The following is a 15,234-nucleotide window of genomic DNA, read 5'->3' as shown; positions in this document are numbered from 1 at the left end:
AGAAGCAGTCTCATCAACCGAGCAAGAAGAATTCGAGAAGAATTCATTATGTTTACTCATCATATTTATATTCCGAGATTCTGTAGTTTTTTGCATCTTCATTTTTTTATAAGTGACTGCAAACTTACATAACAGCGTTATTTTCGTTTCCAAATACATAGCAGCTCTTTAGTTTTTCGAACATCAAATATTTTTTTTTTCTGAGTTATCATCCGAAAGTAAGCCTTTTTTTCCCTATTTCTTTCTCTCTGTGATGTTCTGATTGATCTCTTTTTATACATTTTTAACTCCATGATTTAAATTTTATATATTGGACTTTTGATGCTCAATGTATCACAAAATTGAAAATAACTCTTCGGGTTGAAGTTTTTTTTCTGTGGTTTTATTATTTACTGAGTAATTCATGTGTAAATTTTCCTATATGAGGATTACATTTATGTAATCTTATTAGATATGATCATTAGTTTCAAAATTTAAACATTAAAACTTGATCCTCACATATGCATGTTATTCTTATATATAAAAGTAAGGTTTTTGTCAAAGGCCAATTTGGTTGAATGTTGGTAGCTCTATTGGTATTTTTTTCATTTATCTCGAAATTAGTGAGTAGTTAGTTGTATGAAAGTTTTTTTTCATGGGTAGTTATATCGTATTCTATTAATAACCTAAATAGTAGGTAAATATAGAAGTTTTTTTGGTATCGAAAATTCTAAAATAGTGGGTGATTTTTTTTACATGAAAACCATTACTCTAATCTGTTTGGGTAGATTTTTTTCCGCAAATGTTATCCTATTTGACTGTTTAAGCGATTTTGTTTCTAATAGACAATCATTTATTTCTGTTTACTATAGCTCCAAATTTTACAAATAGTATCCCCGAACAAATTGGTTGGAAAATTATTGTCAGCACCATAATTATGTGGTTTGTTTTCAGTTAGAGTGGTTCAAATAGAGATGTTCTTAATGGATTAGAAGGTTGTTTTCACTAACTATTTTAACATATGAATTTGCGTTTTGTTACAATTTAACACTTTTTTGTCTAAACTATTTAAGAGAAATTAATTTTTTAACTTAACACATTGAATATGTTCGACATAAACTTATTTTGTTGTGAATACTTGCAATTATATATCTTAGTTGTGTTGCACTATCAAAATCCATTTAAAATTTGATAAATGATTTTTCAGATCACTATTTCATTTATTTTTTTACTACTCTATCCACAAATACGACTTTTATTTATCAAAATTTTCTGTCCAACATCCATGTTTTTTAGAAACTCATTAACTGCTTTATGCGATATCTGCGTTTAATATATTTATTATGACTTCCTAATTTTATCCAAAATATTATATTTATATATATTACCCATTTTCTTTTGTAGGATCGACGTCTATTGTTGAATTGTAATACCACAAAGAATACTAAGCCGATTAACTTTTTTTTTTTCCAGTTTATAGATTGTAATAAAATTTATTTTAAAATAGATATATGCATTATGATTGAAATTAGTGAAATTTTTACATTTAGGTTTTCTTTTAGGAGACGGCTAAAGTTTTTTTTTTTTAATACTCGGCCGTGCAGCGCACGGGGCAAAATACTAGTTTTGTTAAAAGTTAACATCATTAACTATTGAGGAGATTTTATGCAATATTTTTGTAGCATAGAGGGATTTGGTGCATGTTTTTTGCAACACAAAATTATTCTTTTTTTATTAAAAATTAAAATTATTTTATTAACATTAATTCGAATAAATTTATTAATTTACAATATGAAATCAACAAATAATAATAGAGATGGGAAGTGAAACCCATTTTCAAATTATTTATATTTATTTTACTTATAATTGAGATAGAATAAATTATATATATATATATATATTATTTTAATATTATAAATACATATTCTAGAAAAATCAATTTTATAAATACATTAACAAATTATATTGTATGGGAATTAAAAAAAATAACTGGAATTTGAAAAAACAAAAACTGTGTTTAAAACAAATACTCCAGCCCAATTTTTTTTAATATTGAAACTCAAAAAAGGTGTTTCGATTTTTAAATGAATAAACTAATTTTGCATAAAACCCCATGTGTTGTAGAAAACATGCACCAAATACCACTATTTTACAAAAAAAAAGAAATTTGCATGAAATCCCCTCTATAGTTGATGGCGTTAACTATTAACAGAAAAGGGGATTTCATGCAAAGAAAAACGAAACATGGGGGGATTTACGCAATAAAACAAACACAAGGGGGTTTGGTGCAGATTTTACTTAACACAAGGGGTTTTCATGCTGTTTACTCGGTTTAAGGCCGGGAGTTAGATATTGGTGGAAACTTTTTTCTTTTTTTTTAGAAGCATATTGGTGGAAACTAGGGGTGTAGATGAGCCGAGCCAGCTCGTGAGCTCGGTGAGCCGGCTCGACAAAAGACTGAACTTGAACTAGCTAGGGTTTTTTTTTAAATATAATTAATATAAAATAAATAATAAATTTCGTATAAATAATTAAAAAAATAAATTACATGTCATTTTTTATTTAGAAATTTATTATTATAATTTATAAATTATAATAATAAATTTATAATAATATTAATAAATAAAAAGAAATACACATAATGGCTCAGGCTCGAGCTCGTTAATATGTATTCGAGCTCCTAGTGGAAACTATAATTGCACATATTTCTTAGTAAGAGAAATACATGAAAACACTTTTGGGAATTCTGCGTAGTTCAAAAACACAAAGCTCACATTTCAAAGTGTACTTGGTTCGAAACCACACAATTGAGACAATCAACAAAAATAAGTTGTACTACTACACTAAGGAAACAGTGATTGAAATGACAATTGAAATCAAAATATAAAAAGCAGGTGGACTTATTCACTAAGTCCTAAGAAATAATAACACACTGAAATTGCATACAAGGACAGTTGGAAAATCCTAAGTGAAAGAAAGAAAGACGAACCAAAAAAAAAAAAAAAGATTTACCGAAGAACAAGAACAACAACAAGAAGAACAAGAACAACAACAACAACAACAACAACAACAACAACAACAATATTATTCGACAAGAATTGCTGATGAACCTGCGCTCATCTTTGGGACAAGAAATGCTGATGAACCTCCACTACTCATCTTTCGGACTATCTTCTTAGTGAAATGAATTGTATGGGCCATCACGAGAAGAGTCATCAAGCCGATCCACACAACTATGGTAATCCCTATAACATTCTCAAGTGTTCGATTTTTGTTGGGCGTCAACGCTACTATAGAGACAACATAAGCAAATGCAATAGTTGTGATTGCAACCCACGTGATCACTATCAGAATCCACATATAGAATCTTCTCCTTATCGGCAATCCACTCACCAAGAGCAATATAATGCTCAGAGACGAAACGAAACTGAATGTCGTAATGATACAAAATCTCGTGTATCCGCGAGGGTGCTTAGTTGCATATATGGAAAACCCCGCATATTGAGGATTGGGCAAAGGGTTTCCTTGATCGTCGCGTAGTTTATCATCTTGCCAGACTCCGCCTGGTGGGTTGACTCCAACTTGAAAAGCCATTGATGCGGTGAGAGAAGCCACAACCATCAGTGCGCTTTTGTGCTTCTCGAGCCATTCAAGTTGCTGCTTCATCATCCCATTCCAGCTATTGTCCTTCTGCAATTCTGGAGTGGAAGAAGAAGCCAAGTCCGGCTGAAGACTATTATTATTATTATTTGTCTTCAAGTTTCCAGTTCCTCCAGCTTTTTTAAGTGACTCTTCGATTTCCATGTCTCTCACATCCCTTCTGCTTTGAATCAAAACGTCCACCGCTGTTAGCCCGTTAAGATTCACCGCATTCACTTCAAATGCAGGCACATTCAACAAGAAGTTGATCGTCTGTATGTTTAAACAAAGAGCTTTCACATCAACTTTACAAAAAATTAAAGGGCAAATTACGTACGGCCACCCCTGGGTTATGGTCAAATACGAAAACCCTTCTCCTGTTTGGGTAGTTACAGCCACCCATCAACTATGTATTATCTTTCGGAAAAAATACCCCTCTAGAGGTAAATCTAGGGATATTAAATCGGTGAAATCGAAACAAAATTGCAGTACGCCAACATTTCATACCATTTACCGAACTGAATATACGATTTGGTTTGGTAAATAACCGAATTACATAAAGTTTATGTAAAAATATTTAGAAGGAGGTGGTGGCTGTAATTACCCAAACAAGAGGGTTTTATTTCATAATTTGGCCATACCTCGGGGGTGGCCGTAATTTGCCCTTAAAAAATAATTTGGTTAATAATAAGGGTAAATTACAGCCACCTGTGAGATATAGTCAAATTACAAAAAGACTCCTCAAAAAGACTCCTCATGTTTGGCTAATTACAACCACTCATCAACTATGAATCCTCTTACACGTCCACCCTTGCGGTGTCAAATTTAGTAGAATCTTCGATATTATGTGGAATATTTTTCAGTCTGTACCCGTTTTATCCCATTCGAGCTCCGCATTTTTAAACAAGATCATAAGATATGTCTCTTGGCTTGTAAATATCAGATTGTGGTGCGTCAGAAACTACATTTTTGTGGAGTACAAACTAGAGAACATTCCACGGAATCTAGAAGATTATGTTGAATTTGACACCATAAGAGGTGGTTGTAATTACTCAAACAAGAAGACTTTTTTCGTAATTTGACCGTAGCTGAGGGAGTGACCGTAATTTACCCTAATAATAAAAAAAATAAAAAATAAAGTATGAGATATATGTATGTATACCTCAACTTGCTTGTCTGCGACAGCTAAATGAAGGAGTGTATTTCCATCACCATCTTTAGAGTTTATGAAGTTAGGATGGGCTAAAGCAGTCTCCACCATAAGCTTAAGTGGCTCTAGCTGGTAGTGTTTGACGCATAAATGAAGGATGTTTTCGTCTCTATACACCGTCATTTGTGCCGCTTCAGGTTCGGCTTGAAGCAAAATCTGCAAGACTTCGATCCTGCCTTTGAGTGCCGCTAGGTGGAGCGGGTTTAGCCCGTTTCTGTCACGGGCAAGGCATATTGTTCGACTATCAACTGATGATAAAATGGCTTTGACTACACCAACATGGCCCTTGGATGATGCTAAGTGAAGAGGAGATGATTTGTGGGAATTCAACTCATTTACGAGCTCGGGTTTTATACTTACGATTTCCTTCACAAAATCAGTATGCCCCAACATGGCTGCCACATGGAGAGGAGTGTCTGAAAAGGAGTTAACGGAGAATCTATCGAGAACGAGTGGATCTTGATTGAGCATCTTTTGCAATGAACTGATGCTTCCTTTCATTGCAGCTTCAAGCAGCTTGGCTTCGATCTCGGCTGAGCTGCCGCCGGACATGTTTATATTAATGGAATAATTGTCTGCCATGTCCGAAAGCTGATCAAGGTGTGTGTGTTGTTTGTGTGCGTGTGCGTGTGTGGTATATACAGGGGCGGAACCACCTTCAGACTTGGGGGCTTCTGCCCCTGCATGAAAAAAGTTTTGGTCATTTTTTAATATTATTTTATTTTATATTATTAATTATCTACTAATTTTGTCCTATAGCCCCTAAAAAAAAGTTTAGCCCCCGAGGGTCTGGGTCTGCCCTGGGTATATATGTTGGCTAAATAAATGGGTTGTGACTGGGGTTGACTTGTGCAAGACCAATACGATTCACAAAATAATTGCAGGTCTTAATTTTCATTCTTTGATTAGAGCATCTCCAATTATTAAAATTATTAAAGCACATGGTGTATTTCACCAGGTGTAGGTCGTACAATGTCGACCTCATTCACCCGCTTCTTCTTTTATATCTCCGTAGTCCGGAGCCTTCGCCTGTCGAGATACCTCTAAATCTGGTACCTCGTATTCTAGTTGTCTTTCTGCATAATACAATAAACATTCTTTAGTTAGTATTTTATGATAGAAAAAATAAATATTGTCAATATTATAATATACCAATTTATTATTGTGACTATTTTATTCAAACAAAGTATTTACGTAAATTGCTCTTGAAAATGTAACAAAGACTACTTAGTAATAGTAATATGTATAAAGAAAAAGTAAATGATCGTAAATAGATAAGGTCTATATATATATATATATATATATATATATAGTCCTGTAAAAAGCTATATATAGATTTGTAAAATCTAACTCATGTTGTGTTATAGGGCAAATTAATGCCGCTCCTGAGGTATGACTAAATTAAGAGAAAAAAAACCATCTTGTTTAGGTAATTACAGTCATCTCTCCTTTTAAATATTTTTATATAAAATATATGTAATTCGGGTATTTATCGAATCAAATCGTATATTCAGTTGGATAAACGGTATGAAATGTTGGTGTACCGAAATTTCAGTTCGCTTTTACCGATTTAACATCACTAAATTTACCTCTAGAGGGGTTTTTTCATAAGATAATACATAGTTGAGGGGTGGCTGTAATAACCCAAACAGGAGGGCTTTTTTCATAATTTGACTAATTTGCCCTATGTTATATATTTAACTAACGAGAACATTTCAAATCCAATAAGTTCAAAAGAAAAAAACAATTCGAAATCAAAAATTTTAATGTGATTGAAATATTAAGATTTTTAATAGAATGACAATTGCACAAATATTGCGCAAACAAATATAGTTCAGTAAAAAGCTATATATATAGAAAACTGCGGATATATGCAAAGGGTCATTAGCAATAAACCCCTCATATAGATAATAAATGGTGATATGTCCATCCCTTCAATTTTTCTTTGTGATAGCCCCCTAGAATTTGTATTCCCAATTGTACCCTTATGTCAATTAGGATAATTAGTCTCAATTATTCCTTTATTCTCCATTTCCATAACAATAATCTAATTCCTAAAAATCTCCTTCTAAATTCCTAAAAATCTCCTTCCAAATTCCTAAAAATTTGCTACCAAATCAAAAAAAAAAAAAATATATATTTTTTATTATTTTCGGATTTTTTAGCCATTTTTCATTTATTTTTATTTTTTAATATTTTTTTTAATAAAAAAAATTTAATTTTTTTTTTAAATTTTTTTTAAACAAAAAATTGAATTTTTTTTTCTTGACACATTTACAACTTCGAATATGACTATAGTTAAACATGACTATATGTGACTATATAGACATATTCTTTCTTTATATTGCATTTTTTTTATATTTTCAACTTAAAAAATTCGATTATATAATGTGGTATAGTCATTTTTACCAAATTATATAAAACAAAGAAGATTCCCCTATTGTTTACGAAAACAATCCAATCAAAATTCACACAAAAAATACCAATTTCGAATCTAGTTATTCGAATATGACTACAGTCATATTCAACAATAGTCATATTCGAAATATGGCTACAATCATATTCGAAAAATACATAAATATGACCATAGTCATATTCGAACATGACTATAGTCCTGTTATGAAAAAAAAATTCGAAAAATACATAAAGATAGAAAAATAACGAAAGAGAGTCATGGGGAGTCGACGACAACGGCGATGGTGGCGGTGGTGAAGTAAAGAGAGTGAGAGAGGCGGCGACGGTGGTGGTGGTGGGGGACAAATCTGGAAAAAATAAATAAATCAGAGTAACAACGAACACGAGAAATAAATAAATCACTAATCGAGTGAATCAACAATAGTCATATTCGAACCAGAGTAGTCACGTTGATGTGCTGTTTTAGATTTGGAGAGAAAAAAAAAGAAAAAAATCGAAAAAACCTGGGGAGGCGACGACAACGACGGTAAATGACAGAGAGAGTGGGGACGTGGCTACGGTGGCGGTGGTGGACAAATCTGGGGAAAAAAAAAAGAAAAAAAAAAGAAGAAAAAATTGAGAAATCGAGAGAAAAGGAAAAAGGGAAATCTCCATGTAACGCATCCGACGAAGGGCGGCGACGAGGTTGGGGAGGCACCGCCACCACCACTTGTACGGAGGAGGGCCTCCTGCATTAGGTTTCGGTCGACCGGAGGTTGAAAGGTATTTTTTACTCCGACGGTGACGAGTGCACGAACAACGGTGGCTATGGTGAGTGGACTACGGCGGTGGTGTGAAAACGACGGTACAGATCTGGAGAAAGACAAAAAAAAAAAAAAAAAAAAAGAAGATGATACATCGAGAACGAGAGAGGGGGGGGGGGGGGGGGGGAGGGAAATAGTGAAATAAATTATATCACGCTAAAAACCTAATTACATAAGGGCACTTTAGTCTTATCATGTCTGGTTAGGGGTGTCTCACTAATTAAGAATGAAACTTGGGTGTAGGCAAAAGTCTCTAATAGTCAATTGGTTTTAGTTCAAAATATTTTCAATTTGAGGGGGGTATTGCATATTTCCCCTATATGCAAACCATTTTTTTATTAGTTCAAACTCACATAAAAGGGTTTATTAGTTCAAGCCGTAAATTAATCTAATTTTATTACATCAAAACCAAAGAGGACAAATATACCCTTATTCACGAATAATACCCAAATAAAAACAAACCATAATTTAAATTTGTTCAAGGCTAAAAAATCAAAAAACAAAAAAAAAAATAGAAAATATCACGACTGCCACCGCCAAACAGCCGCGATGCCGACCAGCGAGACTTCCACCGCGCCGGCAATGACCAGCGATCCACCCACCGTCACCACCACCACCGCACCATCACCACCACCACACCACCATCAACAAGTAAGCCCTTTTTACTAAACTTTTGTTTGTAAATTTGAAAACATTAATCGAGCATCCATTCTTTTTTAAATATGCGTAGATCAACATTAATCTTTGTTTATTTCTTGTTGGGTTGCAATGCTTTAGCCGATTTTGGAACAACAAATTGAGATTGAAATTGGTTTTTTTGTGTGTTTTCGATGGTTTCCCAAATCGGTTTACCCAGACTGATTTTGTACACGAAAATCGGCGTCATAATGCCAATTTTTGTTAACCAAATCGGCGACGCAACGTCGACTTTACAAGTCAAAATCAGCGTTGTAATGTCGATTTTTGAGTAAAAAATCAGTTTTCAGATACCGATGTTTTTCATTTTTTTTTTCCTTTTTTTTTTAAATAATATATTATATATTTAGTTAATTGATTTTTTTTTTAAATGTTTTGCAGTGGAACCTCAACCTCCTCGTGTACCGCCGACCATCTCAAACCGTAAACGAAAAGAAAATGCTCAAAAGAGCAAGGTGGAAAAGCCAAAAAAAGGCGTGCCCCTTTTAATCCTCCCAGTCGATGCACTCGGATTGATGAAGGTCGTTCTTCAGTACCGATATCTCACGGTTTTTGCTTTTTGGATTTTTTTTTCCAACGTGTAATACACACTATCCTTAGGTGTTTGGATCTTATAATACAACTTTAGAGGTATTAAGCATAAATATATATGTTACGAGCAATTGTAAGCAATGCATAATAATAATAATAGAGGCTACCAACAATCTTAAACGATTGTACATCAATTACATTGTTTCACGAAAAAATCTTTTACCGTCTCGTCTTCACTTACATATGTTAAAACTATGAAGATTTCTTGGAAGACTACTTCTTGACCAACTAACATCCTAAACATTGTAATCCATGATTCCATATCGGAACGCTACTTGACCAACCAACAAAAATGTTTATCACCATTCCGTGACGTCTACCAACTCCTTTAACCCAATCGAGTAGAGCTTCCCGTGTCTCAAATATTTGTTCGGTAAAAAATTCATCCGAATAATCCTCCATCAACCCTAGGTTGCTGCAATAAAGTATGGGAAAACTGTCTTTAAAAAACACAGATAATAAAATCGGTACTTAAAACCCGATTTTTGTAGTACAAGTTGGCATGACAATATCGATAATACAAAAACAAATCGGTGGTGTCATGCTGATTTGTACTAAAAAAATCGGTTTTTAAGTACCGATTTTGTTAAAATAATCGGAATGTGGTTACCGACTTTAGTACCAAAAATCGGTATTTGCAGACCGATTTTTAGTATCATCGGCTTTTTTTTCCAACAAAAAAAAAACAACCCAAAAGCAAAAATAAAGGTTAAAACATACATCATTGTGTTCTCCACCCTCGTAAACCACCATATCATTGTTTTCTGGCTCCATCGTGAATGTTTGGTGTGTATTTGATAATTTTGGTGTGTAGGGTTTCATGATGGGTTTGTGAAGAAGAATGAGAAGGAGGAAATTTTTAAGTCGTGAAATAATGAAGAGAGGTTTCTAGATTTATGTATTTTATTTGGTCTTGCACAAATGAAATGATTTTATTTTATTTTTTAATATTTTATATTTTATATTTGGTTTTGAATTTCGTTAATGATAAATTAGTAGTTTTATGTTGGAGGTCTTGAACTAATAAAAAAATGGGCTTGCATATATCCGCCGCCTATATAGAATTCTAAAATCTTACTCATGTTATATATTTCAGTAAATAGATATATAGAAGAAATGTAAAAAATGTGTATATTAATTAAACTCAAGAAAAACTCAAAAAAATCCTAGGTGTCAAGTACTAAATGTGAATCTTAAAATTTTCTCGATCATATTTGGCAAGATTGAGATTCTCTACTGCAAAGTCTTCTCCAACACTCAAGACTCAAAATATTTTTTTTATATGTAATTTATTATTGGGTTTAAAAATTAAGATTAAAATTATTAATTTATTAAAAAAGAAAAACTTATTCCGCCAAAAAGAGAAAAACTTTTCATTCCCATTTTAATACTAGTAGGGTTTATTCAGATTTATTTGAAGAGAGAGAAAAAGAAGTAAATAGAGTTTTTTTGTGAAAATTCATTAGTTAAATATTTTATTTAACTAATTTTAGTTAAATACTAGTAGAGTTTATTCAGATTTATTTGTGCGCGAGCCTAAACCCGTGGGTTCTGTCAAAATCCGCCCTCGTCCTGTCAAACAACGGTTCTTGATTTTGAAGAACCAAACTGGTGGGTTTTTAACGGGTTTATAATAGACGGGTCCATGGCGGGTTTATAATAGGACCCAACCTTTACGGGTCGAAACCCATTATCGTCTAAACCAATTTTATTTTTTTTATAATTTATAAGCTTTACGCGAGAATAATTAGAAATTAAAATGAATAACCTAAAATCTTAAATTAAAACCAAACACAAATAATGTAAATGTGAAGAGTAAATAAAAATTAATACAAGTTTTAACCATAAAATTCATTATAAAGACTAAAAATAACTAATTTAAAACTTAAATGACAAAATTTAAATAAAATAAATAAAGCAATTTCAAGCCTAACCAACGCCATTTAGCTCCATTCACTACATAAGATCTGGAACCAAAAAAAAATCAATTTGAACTCCATTAAAATGTTCTCAATCTTCGTTTCTATTAATATCTTTTGCCTCCATTATCAAAGACAAAATTAATAAAAGAGAAAAAGATTACTACAGAATAAACTGAAAGGCTAAATATTTAATTTTACATCAAATAGTAAAGGGTAAATTACACACACCCCCCTGAGGTATGCTTAAATAACTGTAAGGTCCCTGTGGTATCGATAATTACAATTAGTCCCCTGAAACGTAGTCAGAAACTCTAATGGGATAATGAATTGGATACGTTATTCCGATAGGGTTCTAACGGACTATTGGTTTCAGAAAGTGGTGAAGACAAGAAAGAGTTATGGGGTGACATGGCTCCCCGAACATTCCCGAACATTTCTTAAATCACCCATAGCTCTTTGTTGTCTCCACCACTTTCTGAAACCAATAGTCCGTTAGAACCCTATCGGAATAACGTATCCAATTCATTATCCCATTAGAGTTTCTGACTACGTTTCAGGGGGCTGAGTGTAATTATCGATACCACAGGGACCTTACAGTTATTTAAGCATACCTCAGGGGGGGTGTGTGTAATTTACCCAATAGTAAATTTATAATACATGTTACATCTATTCTCTAGATAATTTATCTAACTTCAAAAAAAAAAAAACATACAGCTAATTAGAAGAAAAAACAAAAGAAACAAAAACCTAACTCTTCCAAGCTTGATCGTATGATTCCTCGTCTTTCTTTTCCTTTATATATATATATATATATATATATATATCTATATCAAACAACAATTTTTTCCCTTTTTTCTTCTAATATTTTCTTCCTTTTTTTTTTATGCCGTGTGTTGACAACTGTATATATATATATTTTTTTTTTCCTACCTTTCCTTAGAAATTTTCATAATCTTTATAGGAATTACTTCCACAATTACAGTTTAGTTTATTTATGTATTTGATATACTAAAGATACTTTATTTATTCATTAATATTATTAATTTATTATACTATATAATGTAAATAAAACGACGTCGTTTGTATGGCGGGGTGGGACGGGTTTCACGGGTATTAAACAAAATTGAACCCGTCTTAGACCGAAACCCACAGTTCTTCACCATTTTAGGACCCTATCCTATGCATGGATTTATCCGTACAGTCCCAACGAGGTGGTTTTTCACGGGTTTGAATGGTGTAGTGGGTTGATGGGTCCGACTTGCTCACCTCCACCAACAAGGTTGGAGATGTCCGCGTCTCCAATCATACAAGATTTCACCTGCTATCAGCTAAAAAATGAGGGTTATCGTATTTTATAGGCAAAAATTCACTCCAACGGACATGTATATTATAGCTGGCAAGCTAAATTCTTATTCCCAGCCGCTATGTATTGCAGGTATCTATTAACAAAAGCTAAACTAGAAAATATTAAAGTAATCGCACTAGGCTTTAGTGTTCAACTTTTTTTCCCGTTTTTATATAATAAAATAATGACAGTCATATATATGACAATAAAATAATCAAAAATATAATGTAATAATATAAAATTGTAAAATATACATGCTATGGTCGGTGAGATTGTAAAACACACACATGGTATAAACACTATTCACTAGCAACAATAGATATAACTCACATGTTAGCTATTACCATTGGAGATGCTCTAAGTGTGTAGGAGAATGTGAATACTACATTCTTATTTACTTTCTCTTTTCTTTTTGTACATTTAGTCAATAAACGATTCCGTTTTATAGCCATTTTTGTCAAATCAAGTGCGAATGTGGAATTTCTTTTACAATTTTATTTATTGCCTTCATTTTCGGTCGGACAAAATATATGGGACCCACGCCTCTTTTTTTCTTTTTTCTTTTCTCCTCAACTAAGTTACTTGGGGCCCACAATTTTTTTCCTTTTCTTTCCAGCAGGAGTGTTCACGGGCGGGTTTGGGCGGGTTACATGAAAAAACTAACCCGACCCGATATATGCGGGTTACCAAATCTACAAACTGCAACTGCTCTATTAACCTTATTAACTGTACGGGTTCGGGTTTGGCATGTGGGCGGGTTAGCGTGCGAGTTATCGGGTTATATAAAAACCAACAGAATTCATATTTTCTCATAAATGTTATCTCTCCAATTTTCACTTTTCTATACTTTCTCCCAACCAATACCTCTCTCTTCCCACTTTCCCGTTTCCCGATACCTTCTCTCACATTTCACTTCCTATCTCTTCCTTGACTTTTCACTTCTTGTTTTACTTTCTCTTTTTTATGCACCCCATCTCTCTTCATTTTTGTTCCCCACTGTCTATTACATAGATGAAAAAAATGGCATTGGTGACATTAGAAACCCTAGATTTAATTAACACTATACCGATTTTTGACAACATATACATATATACGGACGGGTCGGGTATAGGCGGGTTTTTAATAATCAAACCCGAGACCCGACCCATAACAGGATTTTAAAAAAATAAAACATGCGGGTGACGGGCGGGTCGGGTCGGGTTGGGCAGGTCGCGCGGGTATATGTTCACCCCTACTTCGTGCCATTCCATATAATGTATTTTTCATCGGCACAAAGACATGGGGGCCTACTCTTTTTCATTATGTTTTGTATCAATGTACTGGGGCCCGCAAAATAGTTATGCATGTTAATGTACTTTTTCCTTTTTTTAATACCAGTGAAACATGTTCCACCCCGCCATACAAACGACATCGTTTTGTTTACATTATATAGTATAATGAAGTAATAACTAATAGGGATTATTAGCAAGACCCCCATCATCTAGTAAATGTAGTTAAGAAAACCCCCCCTCCCAAAAATAATTTGAGAAAACCCCCTTGGTTAGTATATTCCATCAAATATTATTTTTATAATTCTAAATCTACCCTTAATTGTCAATATACTATTTTGAAACCCTAATTTCTCTTTCTCAAATTCACCTGCCTTTCACCACCGCCGCTGCCTCTCCCCCGCCGTCCACCGCCTTTCACCACCGCCACTGCCTCTCCTCGCATCCACTCCACCGCTTCACACCTTGCCTCGGCCAGAGATGGGTTCTGCTCGAGGCCGGCGGCATCGTGCAGTTCGTTTCCCTGCTCTTTGTGCAGTAAACAGCTCAACTCGTCAACCTCCCACAACTCCACAAATAAATTTGGGTCAGAGTTAGTAGAACTTTCTCCTTGGCATTTTGTCAAACAGTTTGCGGTGGTGTGCATTAGTAACTCAACATTGTCCCAGTGCTCTTCCTCGCAGTACAGAGAATCGGAGAAGAATTGAGGGGTGTGGTGGTGTGGTGTTGCCGGAGAAGGACGTGCGGCGGCGGGAAGTGGTAGCGCAATTATTACCAGCACTAGGGGTGGTAAACGAGCCGAGCCGGCTCGCGAACTCGACGAGCCGGCTCGAAAAAAGCTCGAACTCGAGCTCGGGTTTTTCGAGCTCGAGCTCGAGCTTCGGACGAGCTCGAGCTCGAGCCCAAAATTAGTTGTTCGTCGGCTCGAGCTCGGCTCGTTCCCACCCCTAACCAGCACCATGAACGATAATAATCTGCTGAAGAATGCAAAAGCCATTTCTTCATGAGTGATCTTTTTTCCTTTTCTCTGTCAAATCAAGAAATTAAATTGGAAGGAAAACATCAAATTAGTTTTTCTTTTATAAAATGGTATACAAAGACTTGTTCAAATTTCTCTGTTCATGAGTGATGGTAATGATGGTTGTGGCGGCGGTTTTGAGTGGAGGATTGCGATGGGTCTGTTGGTGGCGGCGGTTTTGGGTGGAGGATTGCGATGGGTCTGCTGGCGGCGGCGGTTTTGGGTGGACGATTGCGATGGGTTTGCTGAATTCGCGCAGAAAAACAAATTCGCGCAGGCAGGGCCTTAATCGACTACGTGTGTTTAATCGACTATGTTCAATAGTCGATTAAGGCTTAATCGACTATG

At 34.3% G+C, this 15,234-nt stretch overlaps 1 protein-coding gene across 1 annotated transcript; it reads right to left on the bottom strand.

The window, feature by feature from the left end:
• Positions 1 to 2,865: 2,865 nt before the first annotated feature.
• Positions 2,866 to 5,543, bottom strand: LOC105948929 (ankyrin repeat-containing protein BDA1). Its single transcript, XM_088822861.1, has 2 exons — positions 4,781 to 5,543; positions 2,866 to 3,891 (listed from the first exon to the last, which is right to left on the bottom strand). Exons 1-2 carry the CDS (start codon positions 5,408 to 5,410, stop codon positions 3,064 to 3,066), a joined length of 1,458 nt encoding a protein of 485 aa, XP_088678987.1. The 5' UTR covers positions 5,411 to 5,543; the 3' UTR covers positions 2,866 to 3,063.
• Positions 5,544 to 15,234: the final 9,691 nt, after the last annotated feature.

This window comes from Erythranthe guttata, chromosome 9, assembly GCF_056151865.1.
Source record: "Erythranthe guttata isolate IM_541 chromosome 9, IM_541, whole genome shotgun sequence".
Classification (NCBI taxonomy): domain Eukaryota; kingdom Viridiplantae; phylum Streptophyta; class Magnoliopsida; order Lamiales; family Phrymaceae; genus Erythranthe; species Erythranthe guttata.
Note: the sequence above shows the minus strand (reverse complement) of the source record. Positions and strands in the feature narration are given on the sequence as shown.

What these genes read in the sequence shown, in the direction of transcription:
- LOC105948929 (XM_088822861.1), bottom strand. Translation starts at nt 5,410, where the DNA reads ATGGCAGACAATTATTCCATTAATATAAACATGTCCGGCGGCAGCTCA. An exon ending in TCGCAGACAAGCAAGTTGAG is followed by an intron (nt 3,892 to 4,780) that starts GTATACATACAT and finishes TTAAACATACAG; the next exon opens with ACGATCAACTTCTTGTTGAA.